The sequence below is a fragment of the Thalia democratica genome, unplaced genomic scaffold (assembly GCF_965202585.1).
Source record: "Thalia democratica unplaced genomic scaffold, ktThaDemo2.hap1.1 HAP1_SCAFFOLD_188, whole genome shotgun sequence".
Lineage (NCBI taxonomy): Eukaryota > Metazoa > Chordata > Thaliacea > Salpida > Salpidae > Thalia > Thalia democratica.
This window is the reverse complement of record NW_028139317.1, coordinates 68266-94304: the sequence shown is the minus strand read 5'-3', so window position 1 is coordinate 94304 and position 26039 is coordinate 68266. Positions and strand designations below refer to the sequence as shown.

At 26.7% G+C, this 26039-nt stretch overlaps 2 protein-coding genes across 4 annotated transcripts; both read right to left on the bottom strand.

Moving 5' to 3' along the window:
* Positions 1 to 1508: 1508 nt before the first annotated feature.
* Positions 1509 to 7391, bottom strand: LOC145845880 (uncharacterized). Of its 3 annotated transcripts, none has more exons than XM_082952895.1 (5): positions 7126 to 7391; positions 6592 to 6762; positions 3826 to 4232; positions 3381 to 3492; positions 1509 to 2282 (listed from the first exon to the last, which is right to left on the bottom strand). In XM_082952895.1, exons 1-5 carry the CDS (start codon positions 7144 to 7146, stop codon positions 1836 to 1838), a joined length of 1158 nt encoding a protein of 385 aa, XP_082809021.1. In that variant the 5' UTR covers positions 7147 to 7391; the 3' UTR covers positions 1509 to 1835. The 3 variants fall into 3 exon arrangements, with proteins under 3 accessions (XP_082809021.1, XP_082809022.1, XP_082809023.1); XM_082952896.1 differs by having other exon boundaries at positions 3395 to 3492; XM_082952897.1 differs by lacking the exons at positions 6592 to 6762; positions 7126 to 7391 and adding an exon at positions 4954 to 5250.
* A 16217-nt stretch (positions 7392 to 23608) lies between these two features.
* Positions 23609 to 25541, bottom strand: LOC145845882 (uncharacterized). The gene is made up of 2 exons (XM_082952899.1): positions 25495 to 25541; positions 23609 to 24382 (listed from the first exon to the last, which is right to left on the bottom strand). The coding sequence occupies exons 1-2, from the start codon at positions 25532 to 25534 to the stop codon at positions 23976 to 23978; spliced, it is 447 nt and encodes a 148-aa protein (XP_082809025.1). The 5' UTR covers positions 25535 to 25541; the 3' UTR covers positions 23609 to 23975.
* Positions 25542 to 26039: the final 498 nt, after the last annotated feature.

Genomic DNA, 26039 nt, shown 5'->3' with positions numbered 1-26039 from the left:
TTAATTTTTAAAACTCATTTAAAACTGATCAATTCATACTAAGTGATAACATTTATTTAATTTTAGTTTGTTTGTTCTCTAAGCTTCAATAATTAGTTTTTTCAAGTTAAGATGAAATAAGTAGGCCTCTTAATTTCAGTTTTTAATTTAAGATGGTTTTCATTAATAATGTTTGAAATGAAATATTTTCCAAATATTTCAACCAGGGTCGTATAAAAAATTCATTAAATTATAAAGTATAAGAAATATTTCTGAGTTAAAAAAAATGTTAAAAATTTAAGTACGGTAATGTCCTGGTAAAAATTAAAATGACAGCTTTTAGTCAACATTAAGAATCAATAAAGAATACTTATAAAAAATAGTTACTGTTATACAAGTGAACTGTTTAAATAAATTTCAGTTTTTAACTTTTATATATTTGGATACATATTTATGAGATCTAAAAAATAGTTTAATAAAAGTTTGCTTCGAAAAAATTATTTTTACAAGTTAGTATAAGTCCAAATCTAGACCTTCCTGAATTAAGCTTTATACTTCTATTAGCATTTAATTTTGTTTGTAATAATGAATGTTACTCAAGAAAATTATGTTTTTTTTTTGTATGAAAATAAAGAAAATATGGTAAGTAATACCGGGTTTACTTATATTAAATTGTTAGTTATTTATGTTTTATTTTAATTAGTATATGTTTAAAGCACTAAACTAACTTTCATTAAATTGCATCTATTCTTATTTTAAGATATTTCAAATCTAATTGTCAAAAACTATATTAAAAGTAAATTCTTTCAAATGTAATTATTTAAAATTATCAAACTTTAAACTAATCTAAAAGCGTATTTACAAAAGTTTTAGGAAACGGTTTATAGTTTGTTTTTAAAAAATTTACTTGCAATTGTTAAATTAGCTTAAACAATTAATTAGTGTGTAGCTCATAAGGCAATGAGCGTACAGCTAAAAATTACTCGAGCGTGACATCTTAATTTAATATTTGAATGGTTGAGAAATTGAAATGTTAAAACGATTCAGATGCTTATAAAGTAGTAAACAATAATTATTTACAAACCATTGACCGTTTTTTAGAAAACTTTTAAACTAAAATGATCTTTAGTATTTTTAAAGTTAACTTAACTTGTAAAATAAATTAAACAATTTTTTTAGACATTAGTGCTTGATAATAGACAAAATATAACACCTGATAAAATTTATTTTTCACACTTAAAATATCTCTGTTATGTTATTTTTTCTAAATACAGTTCTTTAGTATTAAGCATTATTAAACTGAAGTATTTTAAATTTGGATTACGTATTGTTAGACAAACTACTGTTTAACTTTATAATCTAAAAAATTTAACACTTTTTTAAAGTTTTTATTAAGTCAATTAAAACATGATGAAATCAAAATCAACTAACTAATGTAAGTAAGACATGTATATAACGTACAATGAATGCAATAAATTATTTTGCTCAAACAGTTTACTTTGTCTACATAAAATACTTTTTTTTTTAAATGCTAATTTTAAAATACTGTTTTTCTGCTTAGAGTTAAATTGTTTTGTCAGCAACTATTAAATTTTTAAGGTTTTTTTTTTTGACATATTCAGGACGTTATTATTTCAAACATCATAACATAGACAGCAAACTATCATGCAGACACCTTCTGAACAAATTAAAAAAGGCGTAGAGAGGTTGTTACGAAAAGCACGTGACGATCTCCGAAACATCAACGAAGCGCCGCAAGTGTTCACGTTTCTGAACGAGCTGAAGGAAAACCAAGCCGACTACGACGCCAAGATTGCCATCAAGGTCGAAAGTCTGACGGATACGAGTAAGATGTACTACGAAGAAAACGTTGATGGCGAAAAGCGGTTGGAAGAATTAGAAAACGAATATGATGAGATTGAAGAAGAATATATTGAGATGGGAGGAAACGGGCTTGAAAGTGTTAATATGAGTATGATGCGGCAAAATATGGACGAGATAACCACGAAAATGCTTGAAAACAACAAGCGCATTGTGGAGTTGAAGGATGAGATGGACAGCTTGTCCGTGGAAGAAACGAACTCGACATACTTGGAGATCGTCCATCGGGCAGCAGAGATCTTCAACAACCTGCTCCAACGAAACGCAAACAGACGAAAGGGCCTGACTCCGAGATACGTCAGGAGGTTCAGACTGTTCACTGCTGATGAAATCAATGAAGGAGACCAGTGTCCTGTCTGTCTTGAAGACGTAGCGGTCGGTAGAAGAATGAGACGTCTCACTTGCGATGGTCGGCACGCTTTCTGTCAGGTTTGATTTAATAGTTTGTAACGTTAGCATTGTAGTCCTAGTCCTGTGGTAGGAACTATTTTTAATTGGGGAAAGTCCCCTTTTTTGTGCGCTTAAAGCGTTTACCTTACTCATTAGGTTTAAATTAGTAATTAGTAAATTTGTAATAAACTTAATATATATGTTTTTTTTATGAAGTGAGTTTATTTAAAAATTGATGTTATTGATACAACTAGAAAGTAGAAGTGATAAAGCAGCTATCAGTAGAATAAAACTGCGAAAGTAAACACAACAAATAAACATAAAATTCCACAAATAAAAATGTTCTTAATAATGTTCTTAAAGTGTCTGAATGTAACAAGCTTAAGTGCAAAAATAGGTCTTACTAACAATACAGAATCATTTAATATGTTGTGCTTTTTGCACAACGATGGCTAAACTGAGCACAATAAACTGATACAAATAAACATAAGTCTTATAAGATGAAAATTGTAAAAATTTCTTAAATAGAATTAATGTCTTTTAGTTGAAGTGCTTTCCGCACGGTCTTATAGCTTACTGAGCACAATACAACAAAAATACAAAACAATAAAAGTAAAGAAGAACAGAATAGAGCTGCGCGTAGTGCGCGAGCTAAAGGCTAATGATCAATTTCTTAACATTATCTTTAAAAAAGTACACAATTTCGGCTGACTATAGCGCCAACTGGCGGAAAAGTGTAAAACAACGAAATTGAGAATCGACTTAGTTACAGCATAATAATATGTAGTCCTGGACAAGACATTAAACTGTATCCAAGTGGTGTAGAACCGAAAGGTTATTTCGTACACTAGGTCCTTGGACAAAAATTATGAGCGCTTTTTTTATCGTTCTATGAAAAATTAGTTAAAAATTTATACTTTTTAACAATTTTCTATTGCTTGAGAAATGTGTTCATGCCTGCTTTTCTAATTGGTTTCTACTAAAACTTCATAAACAAACATAATGTATTTGTTTTTAATTTTGAAAGCAACTGTATATAAACTAATTCATAGTCTAGTAAACCTAAATAAAGACATCATAAATCTGCGTTTAAATTTTATTTCATATAAATATACAGTAAACTTATTAACATCTGTATCTTTACTTTTTATCAGGAATGCTGCGAGAAATGGTTTAAAAGTCATGACACCTGTCCCGTATGTAGACACCAATTTAGCTGAAGAGTAGTTCGGATTGCAAATACTGAATAAATAAAATTAAATATAAAACAGTTAGATTCTTATGTATACTTAGGTTAACAGTTTTATAAATTTATTACCCTAAAAGCAATTTGCAATTTTAATACCTCTAGAGTTTTTTAATTAAAGTCTTTACCGTAAAAGGTTGCACAAAAGTTTTCTTTTAATATATATTCTTTTATTTTAAATTTAGTTATTTGTTTCTTATCTTTTAAGTAATTTAATAATTTTAATTGTGAAATATTTTGAAAAAGAAAGTATAGTTTTAAAAGACTGTTCCGGTTCTACTGTTTTACTTTTTAGTGCAAAATTACTTTCAGAAATTTGATTTGCTAACAGCTGGTTTGCCGCTATCTGATTGGCCAAGGAGGGTATCACGGGGTTGACGGGAATTTGCGGGTTGCCAAGCAACATGGGGTTCATGTACATCAGGGGGTTTGCCAGGGGGTTACCCATGGACGCAATGTTCTCAGGTGTCATTCCATTCATAAAGTTCATGTTCATCATTCTACTTGTTTCCTCGTCCAAGTGTTCCAAACTCTCCGGTCTTTCCAGCATCTGTGAAGATTTGAATGAACTCTCAGCTTTTTTCTGAGTTTTAATCGGGATTTTGACGGTTTCAACAGCTTCTTTGTGGGAGTCAACGTTTTTCTCCTCTTTTATTTTCATCGTTTTTAAGACTTTGACGTTTTTTTGTGACGTCACTGAGTCGGTGGAACTTGGAGTGAACAATTTGTTCTTTTCCTGTTAAAATAAATAAATTTAAATATTTGTTTGCCAGTAAAGAAGTTTAAAGCGGTTGTAAAGATATTTTATTATGACCAAACTTGAGTAAATCTTTTGTTTACACACAAACAGTCAAAGGCATTACGTAACTTATTCACCTGGTAAATATACACTCATTCATTTGTGTACAAAATAAACAGTACCTAGCTAATAAACATAAAATAATCTTTTTATAAAACCAGAAAACTTCCACTTGTGTATACTTGAACCACAATAGCCTTTCTTGGAATGTAAATTCTAGAAAAGTGTCTTGTTTACACAAAAACAGTCAAAAGTATCTAATAACTCATTTACCCAGTCACGTGAATACACTTTACTGTTCGTTTGATCACTCAGCATAAACAATCATTTGCATACAAAATAAAATTAAGACAAAGAAAAATCTTCGTAAAAATTTTTAAACTTTGTTTTTTATCAGAAATCTCAAGAGAAACTAAGATAATGTCAATTTGTATTCAAACTAAGTTGTTTCTTTAGTAAATGTTTTAGCTCGCTAACGTAAATGGTTTTTTCACCTTACTTCTATACTAAACATTAATCAAAATAGTTTATTAGTGGTCTATTAACACTAAGTAATGCAATAGATAAACATTTATCGACCGTCTGTAACTGAACTTATTAACAAAAAGTTTAAATCTCAAATAAAAATTAATAAAGCAATTTAAGCTTCAAAACTTACTTTTTCATTGAGCATTTGGCACAGTTTCAGATTCATCTTAATTAATAAAACTTGACTATTTAATAAAAACTACCTTTATTTAAAACAAAAACAGATAAACAAAACCAAACTTTTATTATCTTACTGTATTCTACTATCTACACATATATAAGATGCCGTTCTTTTATATCTAACGCTTATAGCACGACTCATCAATCAAATCTCCAACCCTACCAACTCATCAAGCGACCCGATGAAAATTAAAACCTTCAGTCAAAAAAATACAAGTACCTTCTTCTAAAAACAACATTTCAAAAAAACAATACAGCTGTAATTTCTCTCAGGGGCAACGAACATGCTGCGTCGGACATGAAAGCTGCTCCGCGGCGCAGACTTGCCGGCGCCACCAGCTAATGCTCGCAGGCGCCGCGAAGTCTACCGCGAGCCACACACATCGGGATTGTGACATGTGCGCACCGAAGTTTGTTTGATGTCTTGTGTTTTCTCGTGCACGGGTAAGTTGCACTGTGAGTGCATGTGTGCCCTTGTTTTTCTGTTTTGTATTGGTATTTTTGTGCTATTTTATGTGATATAGTTTTATTAAATAAAAGTTCTTGTTTTCATACGGGAATCTTCGAAGTGTGTTTCATGTTTTTTATAGATAAATTTCCGTGTATATTAGTTATGTGTGATGACTCACAATATTGTTGAATTTTATTTGTGCTATTTTCATGAGTAAAAATATAACAGAGTATTTAATGTTAAAAACTTCATCATTTTTTTGTTCATGATATTCTTTCATCAGCCAAACTAATTTTATGCCAGCTAATTTATACTAAATAGAAATGGCAAAAACTGCTGTGTATGCTGTTAATATGAATATATGTTACTGTGCTGTTTTTTAACATATGTTGACATAAATTTGTGTTATTTGATAGCATATGTCAACACTTATGTGTGGTAATTTAATGTATTTAATGTGTAAGCTGTTTTGAATTTTATTTGTTTTCTTGTATGTATACTGTTAAGCTATGTAGGAAAAAAGTGTATAGTTTGCGTTTTTTGTTTCAATTTACTAATATTTTACTGCAATCGTAGATGGTTTTTGGCTATTATACTTTACTACAGTACTCATTTGTGCTTTACTTTGTATCTTTCTAAACTGAATAGTATTAACTTGTTAAGTTTATACTCTATTTATTTCTAAATAAAATTAAACTGAGTACTACTTCATATGTGTTATACAAAAAAAGCTTTTAAAACACTTCATTTAAAAAACCAAATGATTTTTTTATCTGCTAGACTCACAAAACTAATTTCTCAAATAATACAACACAATAAACTTATCAACTTTTCCATTACTGTCATATGAGTTTATAAAAATCAACATGATAAATTTATGAAAAATAACTGATAAGAAAACAACAGATAATACTTGCTGCTATTCGAAATTGTTTTATAACTACAATGAATAAAAATAAACAACTGTCAACTGAGTTAACTAAAAATAAAAACAAGAATATTTAACAGCAAAGATTGATTTATAACCATGTCGTAAATTTCTAATCAAATTATACCCTAAATAAAAACATTAATTTGTGATTATGTAAAAAACAATTAAAAACAATTACAATCATATTTAACAAAAATAAAACCAACGTTAATTTTGTCGCTTGCGGTTGACGCGTCGCTGTCCATGGAGGCCGGGGAGGAGCTCGTAGCGGGGGAATCACCCTGGATTTCGGGGGAATACCCCTGGTTGAAAGTGGATAGCCGGTACATGAGGGCGCAAGCTGACATTTCTGAGAAGTTCGTAGGGGCTGTTAGGTTCTGTGAAAAAAAATAAGATAAAATTAAAATTTGTCTTAAAAATTGAAAAAAAAATTAAAAAATGGTTAGTCAAGAAAACATAACTATAAAAACTCATTTGAACTAAACATTTATTTAAGTTTAAGAAAACTACAAGAACGTCAAAAAGTAGAATCTTTTGTAAATACTTCTAACTTTTGTAAAAGACAAGGCTTATAAATAAAAAGTATATTCACATTAACTTTTTAACTAGTTTATTTTTTATAGTTAGAGTTGCTTAAGAAAAAATCATAAAAGCTCATACAATAAAATTCTATATAATCTACTAATTGCCACGCTTCTATAATTTAACGAAAACCAAAAATAAAATTTCTAGTTTCATACCTTAGGTGAAGCTCTTTGCATATCATAAACGAAAAGTTGGTGTACCACAAGAACTTTCAACAAATTCAAAAAATTTTATTTTTTTACTACAGCTTCTTTCAGGGGCTGGTAGGCTAACTGAAGTTCGATTTGAAAACAATTTTATTAGCCTGGTCGGATTCTCTCTTTTCTTTTTTTTAGTTTTCTCTCCTCGTTTAATTGATAGCTTTTATTGCACTCTAGTGCTCCTAGTGGTTCGATGAATGTTTTGTGTATACTAAAAATTAACACCTGTTAAGATAGTTTTTAACATTTATGACTGTATTTTATGTCTAAATAAAACTAGTTTTTTATATTTAAAAACTCGTAGTAATCAAAAATTAATCAGCCGTTTAGTTAGCTAAGGTTAAAAATTTGGTTCTTAAAAATCATTCTTTGATACGTTTGACTCATGTATACCTTAAAAAAGTTATATAACAGTTTTGTTGTATTTATGAATTAACATCTAAGTTTGTGCTGTATATTGTACTAAAAACTAGTACGCGACAATAAAACTATACGAAATGTACTTTGAAACTCATTTAAAACTGTTTTGTAACATAACTGTTTTTATTGAGTTTTTATTGTAGGATAGGAACCAGTTACTTGGCGAGCTACTTAGTTTAAATAAAACTAAATAGCAAAACTAAAACATTTCAAAGTTTTTCAAAGTTATATTAGTAAAATTTATTACGATCTATTTAACTCACTTTAATGAAAACTTACTTAGGAGTAAAAAAAATGATTGTAATCAAAAAAATGTACCTTTTTGGTAAGTTTAGTATGATTTTTCTTAAATTTATTTCAGAAACACGTTTATTATGTATTTCAAAAGTAAAAGTATTTAAGCTAAATGCCATAGAGTGAGACAAAGTAAAGTTATAAATTTTAATAGATTAGAACATACTTTTATTTATAAAACTGTGAGCAATTACAATAAACTAATAAGTTAAATGGTAACTAAAATGTAGTGATAAAATAGCTCTGTATTAAGTAAAATAGTTATAGCAATTTAACAGTATGCTAGTCTAAAAACTACAAACAAATTGAATCAAACTCAAAAGTTGTTTTTATTCATGAAACAAAGTAGTACAATTATTAGTTAAGGAGTGTTGAACGATTAACTAATAAGTTAAACTAATTTGGCGGTGACAATAAAAATAGGCTAGGTTAAAACTTTATATTAAAGTTTGCACAACTGAAACTAAACTTTATAAAACATAGTAAAGAGGTTCAATTATTTTCTGACATCTTGTATCATATGTAAGGTGTAGTTATACACATGTAACTAGAAAAAGGCAGTGAAAAGGTCACAAAATAATTAAGCGGTTTATAAGTAAGGTGTGTTAGTTGAAAGTGATTTAGATGTAGTATGTATTGGTTTAGTGAACAAAAACGAAAAGTTGCTTAAAAATTTTTTGGTTCAAGGACCTGGATACACAAAAATACCTCTCAGTCATCGAATTTCATACCCATGTTAATCAAAATTATAATGAGCTATAAATGAAAAAAAAAAACAAAAAAGTTTACAGTCAAAATTTAGACTCTAAAACGAAAAATTCTATGAAAAATGAGACGATTAAACTTTACAGCATTAAATATTTTTCTTAAAAAAATATCAAAAAATTAAACAATTTAAATACACACGTATATCTTACATTATATAAACATAAAATATGTATTAAAACCTACTTCAAAACGTAAAGTTTCTATCTAAAACGTTTTTAATTTTAAGATTTATCAAAAATTCTGCCTAATTATTTAACCTTTATATGATTTAAAAAAGAGAAAAAAATAATTAGTAAATAAGTTTGAAGTTTTTTTTTTTAAAGTATGTTTAAGAATTTAGATTAGACTCCACTATCAACTTATTTAATTTTATAAAAAACAAGCAAAAATAAATTAAAGCTATAACATTGAAAAATGAAATAATGACAACAACAACATATATATAAAATAAAGCTACAATATTAAAAAAAAATTAAAATAAAGCTGTATCCATAAAAAAAGTGCTTAACTAAATAAAAATTATAAAATAAAAATATATCGTTTTTATAAAAATTACAAGTTTTTACAATCTTGGATAAATGTCTAAATATAGAAGTTTAACTATAACAAAAAAAATGTAAACAACCACAAAATAAACGTTTAAAGTAGTTTATAAGTATTTTCTTTAAAAATTTAAAATATTTAAGATAAAAAACACTAATAATCATAAAGTAAGACAACCTATTACTAGTTTTAAATTTATTCAGTTACTTCAACTCATAGTTTAATTATCTAACTTTCTTTGTTTTCTTGCAAAAATATATTTAGAGGCTAATAGTTTTGTTTACACAGATAAAATGTAGACTATGAAATTGTTTAATAGTACACTAACAAACAACAAACAGAAAAAAATACATATGTACATTACAATTTACTACAAACTAGACTGAAACAAAGCTATTGAAACCCAGCTAATATACTCAAAAAAATATAAGTACCTACTCAGATGAAAAATGTTTACTAATCTAATGTTTACAAACAATTAAATAAATAAAAATTTCCAGCTCATCTTGTGTAAACTCTATTGAGCTAGTTGATCATTTAATAAATTATCCTTTAGTTCAGCCGTGTGTTCAATCCTGCGTAGGTATACAAATGCATTGAAACTATAAAAAATTAATCGAATCCAAAAATGTACACTATAAAGTATCTTGGTATGATTTTATTTACCTTAAACTTCCTTTTGATAATCCAAAAAAAAAGGAAACAATATTTAAAACTGTTTTAATTATTAGTTTTACTTTCTATACTTTTAGCTCTGTAGCGAATAAGTCTTGCTTGAAGTTAAATTAAAAATCCGCTTAATATTAATAAATATCGAACTCTATTTATACAAACATAGTTAAATAAATAAATATTTTACAAAACTAAGTTAAACAATGTAATATCTAAATAAAATCGTACTTCAATCAATAAAGTACTAAACGAAATACTAAAAATGTAAAGATACTCACATTTTTTGACTAAGGTACTTAAAAAAATACTGCACACAAAACAAAAATAAACTATATAAATATAGTAGTATATCAAGTCTAATTAAAGAAACAATATATAATTTAAATTCTGAACAAAAATCTTTGATGAGAATTAAAAAAAAAACATTATGACTACAAAGTTGTATGTAAAGTCTCAATAATTGCAACATTGTAGCCACAGCATGCAGCAACAAACCATATATAAAAGTTTGAAAAAACAAAATTCTTAGCTAAATAGTATCATATCTCAATAAAACCGTACTTCAAGCAATAATAAACAGCACTAATGTACAACACAATAAATATATTTCAAAAAATAATGCTTACACTATTAAGCTAAGGTACTGAACAAGTACAGTGATGAAAATACAAAAAAACACTATCTCAACAAAGTTGTATATAAAGTCTTAATAAAAGCAACATTGTAGCCACAGCATACAGCTACGAACCAGATAAGAATAATTTGAAACAAACTACAGCATAAATGCTACTACAGCTAGCACAAGTATACACATTGTGAGCATAATCGCATGGATCGCAGCAAGGTCGATCATCTGCACGAAACAGCTGGCCGACATCGGCTACGTCACACTATGACGTCACAATTGCGCGGGGAAGCAGCTGTCTCCTCGATGCGGCAGAAGTACAGATGTCGAAACTGTTGCAGATTTTGTTTGTCAGAACAAACAGATGGTGAGCAGGATTTGTTGGGGAGCGGCTGCTTTTTGGGAAGGTCATCTGCGGGTCAAAGCAGACTTTTTGTTCCGTATTTTTGTAAGAATACTGCTATTTTTAGGTACAAACGGCTAAGTGCTTTCACTTTAAAAGGATAATATTTTAATTAGAGTGAAATTAGATTTTCAAAACCTTTAATATAGATACGCTTTTTAAGTGGTAATTAAATAATTTTAATACTTAAATTGGATTCGTTCTGTTCTCTAAACGGCGTAAAATAAAACTTGTCTTATGGTTGTTGAAATTTTGTTTATAAAGTGAGCAAATTTTAGTAAGTTCGATAATATTAAATGGCGTTGACATTATTTTTTATTTTCAAGTTATCCTAACAAAAAAAAATATTTTAACAACACTTATCTCTATAAATTAGCAAAAATGTAAAAAGTTCTTTCAGCTGTTACAATTATTTAATTTTTTATTCAGTTAGTAAAACGTTTTTCTTAAAATAAGCAGTAATTCGTATAATAAAAATTATAAACTGAAACTTTTAACTATTTTAAAAGGTGCTGTATATAAATGTTTTTAGTGTAATAATTCCAATAAACTAAAAGCCGTAAAGCTTTTAAACAGTTTTAAAAACGTTTCAATTTTTACTAAGCCAACTGAATTGAATGGCGCACCGACTGTGCACAGCTCACCAGACGTCAAAACTCAAAAGGCGTATTTCAGCTGTTCAACGAAATCTCCAACCCCCCGTGGGACTTGTGTACAGCTTTTCACAATCAATAAAACCGCAACTTTTTATAAAACTGTTTTCAAAGCTTCCAAAGTTTTTGTGCACTTTTCTATGCAGCGGCAGTATAATTTTTCCCAACAATTTGAAATGTGTGGGATGGAAGAGTGACTTTTTGGCGCAGGTTTTCGGTTGGTAGGCTCAGCTGCTGCAAAGTGGAAGTTCTCTCATGGGAAATCAGCAAGTTTTGAATAAGTGTCGCAACTAGTTTTTTGATGAGTTGGTTTTCAAACTGTTGTGAAATAAAACTTACTCAATTGAAATTAGTTTTTCAACATTTAATATAAGTTTTAATATTATGTAAAAAGATTTATTTTTATTTTTATATGTTCAGTTAAAATTATATTTAAATAAAAACCTTAGAAAACGGATACTCTTTTAATTATTTTTCAAAACTTGATTTCATGATTTAGTTGCTTTCTGTAACAAAATGTTTATTTAATGCCTAGTTGCAGCTTCCTTTTCTAAAAAACAAACACTAGGATTGTTTCTGCTATAAGCTACAATGCTTTGAATAAATTTATTTTTTTCAACACGATATTTTATGAAGATTCTATTGATTTATTGTGATCAGGTACGCCACATCAAAACGACATTAATACATTTCAGCTAATATTCGAATATTCAACGTGATCATCGTAATGAGCTGTGTGTTGAAACGACAGGCTAATGAAGTTTGCAGCTGCGTGACAGTCGCGCTAAATATCTGTTATTACGTCACAACTAAATTGACAACGTATCGATCTGTTCGGTCATTTGGGACTTGCAGTCACAGCTTTTTGCATTGAGCTTTCGTTTCGTTCATTAGAGTTATTTGTTTGCTTATGTTTAAAAAAAATTTATTAACTTTTTTAACTACACATGGTGAATTTAATGAAATTTAGGTAATTTTTCTTAATAAACTTATAAACTGCGATGCACTATTTTCTTTGCTAGTTCTTGTTAAAGCTACGTTATTTTAGATGAAATAAAGCATACGAAAAATGAATTGTTTGTAAAAGTTTTAAATTTATTTATTTTTAAAATAATATGTTCTTGTTGTGGTTCACTGAAATTTAATAAAAAAGTTATTAACTTGAGTAACTTGCAGTTTTTTTTGTCTTTTAAAATATTATAACTAAAAGCTAAAACGATATGCAAATAAGCAAAATATAACAAACCTTATTATAACATTTAGACTAAACTACAAAAAAAAGATCTAAAACACGTTTATATTATAGTTTTTATTTTAAAAAAATTTCCAAAACTGTTTCCAAAAATTACAGCTCTTACTTTTTAATTCATTTTAATGATGTATAAGGTTACTAAAAATCACAAGTTTGTTTTTAAAGTATAATAATTTAAAAGTTTTTAACAAAATAAAAATCACTCATAGACTATTAGCTGCACAATATAAACGTCTAATTTTTTATGAAAATAACTTTGATATTATATGATTGCATCTTTTATAATTATATATAATAAATGTCTAAACCATCTTCCCATTCAAATTACAAACCCAAATGTTCTTCTAACAGAAACATTCATTTTTTCCAAAATACTAACTTTCTGCCAGCAAATGTAACCATCTGCATAGAAGTTATCTTTCCAAGAGAAAAAGAATGAACTCTCAGCGAACCCAAACATCAAAGAGAGAAGCCGCTTTCCACATGGCAACAGTCAGCATGGCAACAGATGGCAACGGGAAAGATTGATATCATTGCCAAGGGTGGCAGCAGGACCCCGTGAATCGCCACCCCTCACATGTTTAGAAGCCATATGGCGCTTCTGTTGCTAAGCAAATACCATACCCCTATTTTTCGTTGCCAAGGAGATAAATTTGTTGCTAAGTAAATTTGCTGATAGCTTCCGAATCCATCTGTTAGCAGATCTTCGATCGATAAATTTAGAAAAATGGATTTTTTTTCTGAGGGATTCACCTCAATATTAATCTTGCTAGGTTTCGTGTTGTACTGATGTTTTTGAAATAAGTACAGCATTCAATATGCTGTAAGATCATGATTGTTTTATCTTGCTTAAAAATATCTAAAGAAAAGAATGAAAGATATTTTTTAATACAAAAACTATGATAAATATTTCATTTGCATCGTGCAATTTTTTTGTTTTATTTTATGATCTTAACTTGTATATATATAGTATAGTACGCACACCAATTTTTCAATCATAACATGCTTTTATTAGATAAAACCATTAGGACTTGTTTAATTTCATTTTAAACTAACCATATTCTTATAATTAGAAACGAATTCTCTCAAGCACTATAAATAGCAACGAGGCTTAAATTAACAACAACGGTATGCTAAGATAAAAGTTTCTGAAAAAAAGATAGTAAAAAACCAAAATACGTATTTCCAAAAACCAAAAACCTCTGACATAAGTTTTAAAATCTAAAATATTAATTTGCCTATTTATTCAACTTATGTATTGTCTCAATCTATTGTTGTAAATTAACACAGCTGTAATTCAAATATTTCGGTTGTTGTTACAAGTGTTTAAGTTTGTAACTCTTTAAATTTTCCAGCTCAAATGTATATCCTATTCTCAGTTAATTTTTATCTAAATACTTAAGTTAGTTTCTGACTTCAATATTTTTTTTAAATGTCATTACGTTTTAAAAAGAAAAATTCATACCATGGTTAAAATTTAAAAGAAACGGTTAATAAATTGTAAACAATGTTATTTTGTTTGTAGATCTTATAAACAAGTTTAAATTTGCATACTTATTTTGTGGTTTAAAAATATAGATATTTTGCTCCTTAGTATAAAACAACTTGTAAATGCCAAACATTAATATATTTACTTTTAACAGGGTAGCCTTTTTACCTGGAATCCTGGAAAAATTTAGAATTTTAACAATTTTCACATTTTAGTAGCAAAATTTCGATTTGACTCAAAAATTCTATCATATAAATAAATGTGTTTTGTCTTCATAAAATTGTTTTATTAAAAAAACATATTTAAAATAGCTCATCGTTTTTTATTGTTTTATACTATTTAACACAGTTTCTTACCATTAACTTAATTTCAAACTAAAATTAGACCGAAAAATGTGTACTTTCAAAAACCTGGAAGAAATTTGGAAAACCTTAGAAAAAAAATTTTAAGGAGTGGCAACCCTGTTTTCAAGCACAAACGAAACTCAGGGGCTATATAAAGATGAGGAAAAGCAAAAAAATACAACCTCTTTAAATTAAGACTTCCATTTGAAATTAAATATTTTTTTTATAATTGGAATACAATTTAAATGTTTAAAACGTAAAAAAAAATATTTATCATTTCCTTGATTTATTGACATAAGAGGTGACTTACCTTGCTACTCATCTCCTATAAAGTAGCTTATCCCTAGCTTCTAAACTATAAGTTATGTTAAAAAGATCTAACGTGCAGAGGTTTAGTAAGTTTAATTTTCTTAAGCTAACGATGAAATGTTAGCGTAGAAAACTAAATAAGTTAAGTAATTTGTTCAAAGTGTTTTAAACTTTCTTGAAATCTCTTTTTTTTTTACTTAACAGTTTGCTATAAATTTAGCTTGTATAACCCTTTTTTCAATTTTATCTGTACAAACATGAAATTCAGACTTCATTACTCTTATGGCATAATTATATTGAAAATGTCAATAGTTTTTGTTTAAATTTTCAACTGTTTTCAAAATTTTGTTTTCAACTTGTTTTTTAATGTAAAAGTTTTACTTCAAAAAAATTTAAATACATAAATTAAGTAAACAATGTTGATTTTCAAAAGTAACAATCAATGTTGTCGACTTGCATACAATTATAAAGTACCAAGTTTAGTGATTTTTCAATTTATTTATCAAAACTGCTTTAACTAATAAAATTGATAATAATAGTCAAAACACATTCGTCAATATAAGTAGTTTTTACTTTTTACCCGAAAAACGCTGATTAAAAATGTAAATTTTTATTTTTTTTTATTTAATTTTAAATTCTAAGTTACAGTAAGTAATAAGTTGTTTAGTTATGTTTGTCATAAAATAACTTTCTTTTAATGATAATAAATACTATTTGTTGATCGTACTTAATACGAGCGTACCAAATGACTTGCCTAGTGGATAATGCTTTAAACGTTGCACGGAAAAAAACAATGCTGACGACACTGATCATTGCCAGCAAATGGTTGCTTCATGTTAAAGCATGATAAACCGTTTGTAGATTGACAAATGCAAGTTTTTTAGTTGTGACTGACTGATGAGTCGTATTAAGGACGAAACCGGTCTCAGTCTGCCGAAACTTGTAGTCTGATGATCGAATTGGCATGATCAACCCTTTTGTTAAACTTGAGCTTGTCTCACGGCAAACGAAAGTCCGAGCTTCTGCTCTGCAGACTTTCGCCAATGTTTTTGTTGAGTTTTATTCAAACTTATACTTAGACTAAAAACCTTACTATTTAAAACTTAAAATAAGTTTGTTCAGGTATGTATACTATCAAATTTTGTAGCATTTTTTGATTTTTATTTGAAATTAAGTTTAAGTAAAGAGGTGCATATTAAACATTTTATTTACAACCAGTTTTCGGTGGCAAAAAATGCGACCTTTTCAAGTATAGTAAAATAGTAAACTGTACATAATAATAGTTAGGAAATGACTTTATAAAATAATCAAAACTGTATAAAAAGTTTAAAAAGTGAATTTCAAAGGAGATTTAAATGTTAACGTAGAAGATGTTCTATTCACTTACTTTTAAATATGAATTTTAAATTCCTTAAAATTTATATATCCATTGTTTTTTTAAGTACTTTATTCTATAAAATTAGAAATTTCATTTGAAAAAAGTAATGGTTAAACTTATAAATAAATTTAAATGTTTTTTAATTCTAATATAATTTGTGGCCTGTGAGTAAAAAATTGCAAAAGTCAAACCCTGTAGTCAACAGGTATAAAAAAATAAAACAACTTAAGTAGAAATGTTAAAATACCATTCAATGATAATAGAATATGTTGTCTGGTGGTGTAAAATCTAATGGTAGTTTTAAAAACTTTCTGAATTAAACTTTAGAAGATCTAAACCCAGATGTTTACACATATACAAACAATATACATGTTGAAGTACATAAACTTCACAAAACATTAATTGATTTTAATTTTTCAAAATATGCAGCAAAAAAAAAACCTACATTTTTTTTAATTAGAAGTAAATATTAAGATTTTTAATATTTCTAAGATCTGTGTTTAAATCAAAATCAGTGTGTCACTTACCTTAAAGTTTAATCTGTTTATATATATAATTTAAAAAATTATATTTAATTTATAATTGTATGGCTTGTCGGAATTTGTAATCTACTACAGAAAATATAAGTTTCATGTTTATAGTTAAAACTTACATCTACTAATTTACAAAACGAAATATTTATTTCTATTCAGTAAAAAAGTAACTACTTTATTATATTTATATATTAATGAAACTTACATTTTGAGTTATAAATAAAGAAATAACCTTTTTGTGTACATACACAACAAGAACAAACTAGCAGTACTTGAATAAATAAAAGCATTATTAATATTTTGTGCTATTTATAACTTAATTCTATACATTGAAATTTCTAATATTTGAAACAATACTTAACACGTATACTGAATAGTCATAATGTATACAATAAGACCTCTACTTTAGAAAAAAAATTGTTTAATTAGTTAAAGATCTATTTTTCTTAAAAAGTTCTTTTGAAATATTATTTGTTTGCTTTTTTTCTTTATGTACATATTTAAATTTATCATATTTTATAGCATCATTTAAGTATGCTACAAAGTAATATAAAAAAGTAATAACAAAAGGATTAATAACTTATTTTGGAAAATTAATAATCCAATACAAATTCTTTCTCTTTTCCTATAAATTTAGAAACTGTAAACAGTATATAAACATGGTTCGTGCGCAATGTTTTTTTAATTTAGCCTGGTTTTGACCAACTTAGTCTGTTATTTTTTTAAGTAAGAAAAATCCCCTTTTAGAAGTCATTTTGGGTATCGGGGGTCTTAATAAGTAAATTACCATTTTGAAATATTCACAAACACTACTGAAGAAAAAAAAAACTTAACAAAGTTATTTTTTAACACCTACTAGTCGCTTACTCAGCATAACTTTTGTTTCTCAAAGAATATTAAATGTTAAAAATAAGTTTATTATATACCTGCTATTTTGAATACATGCTTATAACACTTATTTTGGTAATTAAAATTGTCAAAGTTTTATAATAACTTTAAATATTTATAAAAACTTACTAAAAACTACTATTAACTCAATAATTTGTAAAATATAATTATATTATAAATATATGGATAGAAACTAACATCTTAAAGCTAAGTTTTAGTCTTGTGAATATCTCAAATAACTTATAAATATAATAAACAAATAGTAAAATATATGAATAAACTGCTAAGAGTTAAAGTCTAATAATTGTTTGGTATAAAGCTTTTAAATTAGAAATTAAAACAGTTAAACCAACTAAGCTCTGAACAATATAGCTGATGAATACACAGCTAAAATACGGTGGTTTTTCTTAAACTTATTCTCATGTTTTAGTTTTAATTAATATAATAAAATTCAAGTTTAGGTATATATTATAAACTTACTTTTTTGTTTAGTTCTAAGTAAAAGTTTCAACTTGTTGAATAAATAAAAGACATTGCTTTTGAAATAGTTATCAAACTAAAAATATTATTTATTGATTTATGCTAATGGACATTATGCTTAATAAACATTTTACTATTCTTAACTTCATTACTTATTAACTTAGATTTATTAAAATTGTTCTACTTTCAAAATAGAAATAAAATACTAATACCAAATCAAAGTTCAATAGTTTCCAGCAGCCAGTGCTATCACTTAAAATAGAAAGACATAAAATAAGAAAGTTAAACCCTATTCTTTTATATAAAAACCGAAAACTATCTAAAGTGATAAAACTATTTTGCTTCTTATTACCATTTTATAATATCACCATTTATAAACTGTTAAATTTAATAGAAGGTAATAAAATTATTGAGAAAATTTTGAAAACAGTTATAAGTCACTTATATAACTGTCATAAAATATACTTGTGTTAGCACATTAAAACAAAAACTTTACCACTTCGCATAAAAACTTTAATTGAAGGTGCAAGTCAAATAAAATAAAGTTAGATATGATTTTTTAAATATTTTAAACTAGATTAATTTAATAGTTAAGATCTAAATTTACAATGAATCACTAGCAGATAAAAAAATTATGTGCGAGTCATTCTTTATTTAGTAAAACAAAATGTTTGCTTTATATTTTAAGATACTTTAATACTACCACATTTAAAACTTAAAAATACGAATTTCATGTTAGCCATATTTAAATTTTAACATTTTAGTTAGCATTTTGTTGTAAACATTAAAAATTATAAAGCTTAATAAATGTAATTATAATAGACTTTATAATCACAAGTTTAAAAAAAATATTAATGTTATTACAGAATAGTCTATAATTTGTTAATATTAAAAATAGAACCAAAAATAACTGATCAGTAAAAGTTAGAGCTATGAATAAAAAATAAAATAAATATAATAATATTATTGATATGTTTTGATCTTGTATTTTATGCATTAAGATTAATAAAAGAAAAAAGAAAAAAGAAAATTTTATATTGTTCATTTTAGTATTTAATTATGTCTGTTCTAAAAGAATTAATTTATTAACTACAAATTAATTATTTTAATTCTATTTTTTTTTTTTATAACACAATATAGTATATTCCACCCTACTTACAAAAGACAAATCCAAGCCCTTAGGAAATGTCTAAAATTTTATCGATTTTTAGATACTTTTATTTAAAAAGTATCATAAAATCTTTAAAATAACACTAAAAAAATATTTATAAACAATTATGTAACTTCAAAAAACAAAATTTTTTCATTTAAATCGAAAACAAATTATTTATTTTTCTTGCTTAAAGAAAACATATATCAAACTAGAAGTAATATTATAATACTTTTGAAATTTTGAATCCAGAGAGTATGTTCAAATACAATTGAGCAAAAAAGGTCAATAAAAAGATACTAATTATTTTTAAACCAATTACGTTGATTACTCAAAAATTAAAAAATTTAATTTATTTTAGATATAGCTTTATAAAAAAAAAGTTTTGTTTTATGTTGCAAATTACTCTATGAGGAGTAATTTTATTTTGAGGATTTGACTTTTAAGAAATTATAAAACCTATAGTTTTTTTATACTCAGTCTGTGTTCTGAGCTAGATAACAAAAGGAGTAAATTGAAAAGAAACAAAATGGTAAAATTTCACTAATTCAACATTTTTCAAATATCAATCTAAAGTCTGACTGCATTTTATCATCACGGTTAGATCAGTTTGAAATACTGACAAAATATTGTAAAACTTTTTGCTCTAAAATACTAATATTATTGTTAGTTTAAAATAAACAAACTTGAAAAGTTTAAAATACAACAAAGTTCTTTAGTGGCCAGAGTAAACTTAATAAATAGCTTTGAATATTTTGTTTTCGTCTATTTAAGTAACTTAGACTGTTATGCTCAACTAGTTATGTAGCACCAACGGTCAAAAATAAGTTTGCCGTTTTACAACAGGATTTTCCAAAGGAAGCGATATTCCCCTATTTTTATTTAGTTTCAGTAATTTAACGACAATATATATTAAGAGGGCAAAAAACTATTGTTGACAGGATAAGCAGCGATAACTAGTGATTCGGAAATAAGTCACTTACTTTAAATATCTTACGGTTTTTATATAAGTGAGTATTCAGTGTTTAAAATATAGCTTATCTTTTATTTTTATTAAAAAATGTTTCAGACCCAATTTAAAATTTTCCTGACTACTTAGAAAAGAAGTTGAAAAAATCTTTTTCTATAGTATTAAAAATTAATTAAAATATAATAATTCTTAAATTGTTTTAAAACAAAATATTTTAACTTTATCATCCTTTTAAAGAATTAAATATAAACAAAAGTTGTATATAAAACATTGATTCTTCATTTATGTTCAGTTGTAAAAATAAAATTACTAAACCTATGGATATAACAATAAAAATATTATTTTGTATTGTTTTCAAAATGTATTCGAGTTATAAGAATTAAAATGTTATACACTAACGGATATTAGGTGCATATACATTACTGTAATAATAACGATATTTTTGAATTGTTTTTGTATCTAAAATATTACATAAAAGTAAGTTATCCGTAAAATTAGAAAAAAATACAATTTATGATTGCCAGTCTCATGCTAAACAGCTCAGAACGAGTTGTAATAATACGACTGGTTTGCTGCTGACCTCATTGAGCTTAAATGAATGTGATCAAACCAAAAACGACCATTTTAGAACATTGAATGTCATATTGGTAGTGTACTTAAGTACTTTAACAGCACAATATTTTTATTCTAAAGTCGACAGTCCTTAAAGTAGACAGTCAAGCAGATACCTCAGCCAAATTGCTGTTTTTACATTATTTTATCAGTTGTACTTTTCAGGGGGTATACACGACGATCCAAACTGTAGTATTTTTGATATGTTTTAAGTTATTTTTTAAATAGATTTCATTTCTTTTTTTACCATCATAGTCTCACCATTTTGAACTTTAGATACTTTTCTTGGAACTTGTAGTTATGTTTTAAAATATATTACTCCTTAAAAGCTTGTATTGTAAAGTTCGATTCGTATGAATTTGAATTGCAGTTTATTCCATCAGGGAACGTTTAATAAAAGTTTTAAAAGTGTAGTTTTAAAAGTACGTTTTTGTTATTTTTGAGCAGTTGTTTTCATTAGAGTAAACAAGCCAAGTATACACAACATTAAATATTGATTAGAGTGAATAACTTTAAGCGTGTTTTAATTATTATTTATAACAGGGTTTTCTACTTTCATAACCATAGCCGGCAAAAGTCGAAAAAAAACATTCACCCCGTATTTTAGATATTACCCATTTATAGTAAGGAAGTTACTGTAATAAATATTATTAAATATAATGGTTATTGTTTAGCAGTTGTTATCTTCCCAGTAAACACTAACTCTCAAGTGAACCACAGTTTGCTCATTTGTTAGCCATAACTTTATTTAAGAATGATTAAACCATTTAATTTAAAGTTGAGCTTTTGTTATTAACATTTTATGCTTGTAATTAAGTTTAAAGTGAGTTATATTTTTGTTGTCATTGTAGTATTTTAGTTATCTAAATTATTTTAAACAAGTTTTTTTAAACAAATACTCCTACTTTTCACATATGGTTTAACCTGGGAAGTGGCCGTAGAATTTTTAGTGGGGTTTAAATATTCAAAAAATAAAACTTTAACAACTAAAAAAATAATCAGAATTAATAAAGTTACTGACTTTTTGTATCCATAAAGTATATATTTATATAAGTTTTATTTGTTACTATTATGTATTATGTTCTAAATTACAATTTTCAAAATATTATGAATAAAACTAACAAAAGTATTTTTATATTTTTAAACTTTAATTTTTAAAACTCATTTAAAACTGATCAATTCATACTAAGTGATAACATTTATTTAATTTTAGTTTGTTTGTTCTCTAAGCTTCAATAATTAGTTTTTTCAAGTTAAGATGAAATAAGTAGGCCTCTTAATTTCAGTTTTTAATTTAAGATGGTTTTCATTAATAATGTTTGAAATGAAATATTTTCCAAATATTTCAACCAGGGTCGTATAAAAAATTCATTAAATTATAAAGTATAAGAAATATTTCTGAGTTAAAAAAAATGTTAAAAATTTAAGTACGGTAATGTCCTGGTAAAAATTAAAATGACAGCTTTTAGTCAACATTAAGAATCAATAAAGAATACTTATAAAAAATAGTTACTGTTATACAAGTGAACTGTTTAAATAAATTTCAGTTTTTAACTTTTATATATTTGGATACATATTTATGAGATCTAAAAAATAGTTTAATAAAAGTTTGCTTCGAAAAAATTATTTTTACAAGTTAGTATAAGTCCAAATCTAGACCTTCCTGAATTAAGCTTTATACTTCTATTAGCATTTAATTTTGTTTGTAATAATGAATGTTACTCAAGAAAATTATGTTTTTTTTTTGTATGAAAATAAAGAAAATATGGTAAGTAATACCGGGTTTACTTATATTAAATTGTTAGTTATTTATGTTTTATTTTAATTAGTATATGTTTAAAGCACTAAACTAACTTTCATTAAATTGCATCTATTCTTATTTTAAGATATTTCAAATCTAATTGTCAAAAACTATATTAAAAGTAAATTCTTTCAAATGTAATTATTTAAAATTATCAAACTTTAAACTAATCTAAAAGCGTATTTACAAAAGTTTTAGGAAACGGTTTATAGTTTGTTTTTAAAAAATTTACTTGCAATTGTTAAATTAGCTTAAACAATTAATTAGTGTGTAGCTCATAAGGCAATGAGCGTACAGCTAAAAATTACTCGAGCGTGACATCTTAATTTAATATTTGAATGGTTGAGAAATTGAAATGTTAAAACGATTCAGATGCTTATAAAGTAGTAAACAATAATTATTTACAAACCATTGACCGTTTTTTAGAAAACTTTTAAACTAAAATGATCTTTAGTATTTTTAAAGTTAACTTAACTTGTAAAATAAATTAAACAATTTTTTTAGACATTAGTGCTTGATAATAGACAAAATATAACACCTGATAAAATTTATTTTTCACACTTAAAATATCTCTGTTATGTTATTTTTTCTAAATACAGTTCTTTAGTATTAAGCATTATTAAACTGAAGTATTTTAAATTTGGATTACGTATTGTTAGACAAACTACTGTTTAACTTTATAATCTAAAAAATTTAACACTTTTTTAAAGTTTTTATTAAGTCAATTAAAACATGATGAAATCAAAATCAACTAACTAATGTAAGTAAGACATGTATATAACGTACAATGAATGCAATAAATTATTTTGCTCAAACAGTTTACTTTGTCTACATAAAATACTTTTTTTTTTAAATGCTAATTTTAAAATACTGTTTTTCTGCTTAGAGTTAAATTGTTTTGTCAGCAACTATTAAATTTTTAAGGTTTTTTTTTTTGACATATTCAGGACGTTATTATTTCAAACATCATAACATAGACAGCAAACTATCATGCAGACACCTTCTGAACAAATTAAAAAAGGCGTAGAGAGGTTGTTACGAAAAGCACGTGACGATCTCCGAAACATCAACGAAGCGCCGCAAGTGTTCACGTTTCTGAACGAGCTGAAGGAAAACCAAGCCGACTACGACGCCAAGATTGCCATCAAGGTCGAAAGTCTGACGGATACGAGTAAGATGTACTACGAAGAAAACGTTGATGGCGAAAAGCGGTTGGAAGAATTAGAAAACGAATATGATGAGATTGAAGAAGAATATATTGAGATGGGAGGAAACGGGCTTGAAAGTGTTAATATGAGTATGATGCGGCAAAATATGGACGAGATAACCACGAAAATGCTTGAAAACAACAAGCGCATTGTGGAGTTGAAGGATGAGATGGACAGCTTGTCCGTGGAAGAAACGAACTCGACATACTTGGAGATCGTCCATCGGGCAGCAGAGATCTTCAACAACCTGCTCCAACGAAACGCAAACAGACGAAAGGGCCTGACTCCGAGATACGTCAGGAGGTTCAGACTGTTCACTGCTGATGAAATCAATGAAGGAGACCAGTGTCCTGTCTGTCTTGAAGACGTAGCGGTCGGTAGAAGAATGAGACGTCTCACTTGCGATGGTCGGCACGCTTTCTGTCAGGTTTGATTTAATAGTTTGTAACGTTAGCATTGTAGTCCTAGTCCTGTGGTAGGAACTATTTTTAATTGGGGAAAGTCCCCTTTTTTGTGCGCTTAAAGCGTTTACCTTACTCATTAGGTTTAAATTAGTAATTAGTAAATTTGTAATAAACTTAATATATATGTTTTTTTTATGAAGTGAGTTTATTTAAAAATTGATGTTATTGATACAACTAGAAAGTAGAAGTGATAAAGCAGCTATCAGTAGAATAAAACTGCGAAAGTAAACACAACAAATAAACATAAAATTCCACAAATAAAAATGTTCTTAATAATGTTCTTAAAGTGTCTGAATGTAACAAGCTTAAGTGCAAAAATAGGTCTTACTAACAATACAGAATCATTTAATATGTTGTGCTTTTTGCACAACGATGGCTAAACTGAGCACAATAAACTGATACAAATAAACATAAGTCTTATAAGATGAAAATTGTAAAAATTTCTTAAATAGAATTAATGTCTTTTAGTTGAAGTGCTTTCCGCACGGTCTTATAGCTTACTGAGCACAATACAACAAAAATACAAAACAATAAAAGTAAAGAAGAACAGAATAGAGCTGCGCGTAGTGCGCGAGCTAAAGGCTAATGATCAATTTCTTAACATTATCTTTAAAAAAGTACACAATTTCGGCTGACTATAGCGCCAACTGGCGGAAAAGTGTAAAACAACGAAATTGAGAATCGACTTAGTTACAGCATAATAATATGTAGTCCTGGACAAGACATTAAACTGTATCCAAGTGGTGTAGAACCGAAAGGTTATTTCGTACACTAGGTCCTTGGACAAAAATTATGAGCGCTTTTTTTATCGTTCTATGAAAAATTAGTTAAAAATTTATACTTTTTAACAATTTTCTATTGCTTGAGAAATGTGTTCATGCCTGCTTTTCTAATTGGTTTCTACTAAAACTTCATAAACAAACATAATGTATTTGTTTTTAATTTTGAAAGCAACTGTATATAAACTAATTCATAGTCTAGTAAACCTAAATAAAGACATCATAAATCTGCGTTTAAATTTTATTTCATATAAATATACAGTAAACTTATTAACATCTGTATCTTTACTTTTTATCAGGAATGCTGCGAGAAATGGTTTAAAAGTCATGACACCTGTCCCGTATGTAGACACCAATTTAGCTGAAGAGTAGTTCGGATTGCAAATACTGAATAAATAAAATTAAATATAAAACAGTTAGATTCTTATGTATACTTAGGTTAACAGTTTTATAAATTTATTACCCTAAAAGCAATTTGCAATTTTAATACCTCTAGAGTTTTTTAATTAAAGTCTTTACCGTAAAAGGTTGCACAAAAGTTTTCTTTTAATATATATTCTTTTATTTTAAATTTAGTTATTTGTTTCTTATCTTTTAAGTAATTTAATAATTTTAATTGTGAAATATTTTGAAAAAGAAAGTATAGTTTTAAAAGACTGTTCCGGTTCTACTGTTTTACTTTTTATCAAATTTCTGAAAGTAATTTTGCACTATGTACATTTTTAAGTAAAACTTTTCCTAGTTTACACTTTGTTGATAAAAATTTTCCTGTGAAATTGTTTTTACAATAAAAAATGATGCTATCATTGTAAACTTGTAAACTTATACAAAAAA

Bases quoted from the DNA above. Each gene is read 5' to 3' on its own strand.
- LOC145845880 (XM_082952895.1), bottom strand. From the start codon at position 7,146: ATGCAAAGAGCTTCACCTAAG. The intron at 4,233-6,591 runs GTTGGTTTTATT...TTATTTTAACAG, and splicing joins CCGCAAGCGACAAAATTAAC to GAAAAGAACAAATTGTTCAC. The intron at 3,493-3,825 runs GTTAGCAAATCA...TTATTTATTCAG, and splicing joins CAGATAGCGGCAAACCAGCT to TATTTGCAATCCGAACTACT.
- LOC145845882 (XM_082952899.1), bottom strand. From the start codon at position 25,534: ATGACTTTTAAACCATTTCTCGCAGCATTCCTGATAAAAA. The intron at 24,383-25,494 runs GTAAAGATACAG...CAAACCTGACAG, and splicing joins CGCAGCATTCCTGATAAAAA to AAAGCGTGCCGACCATCGCA.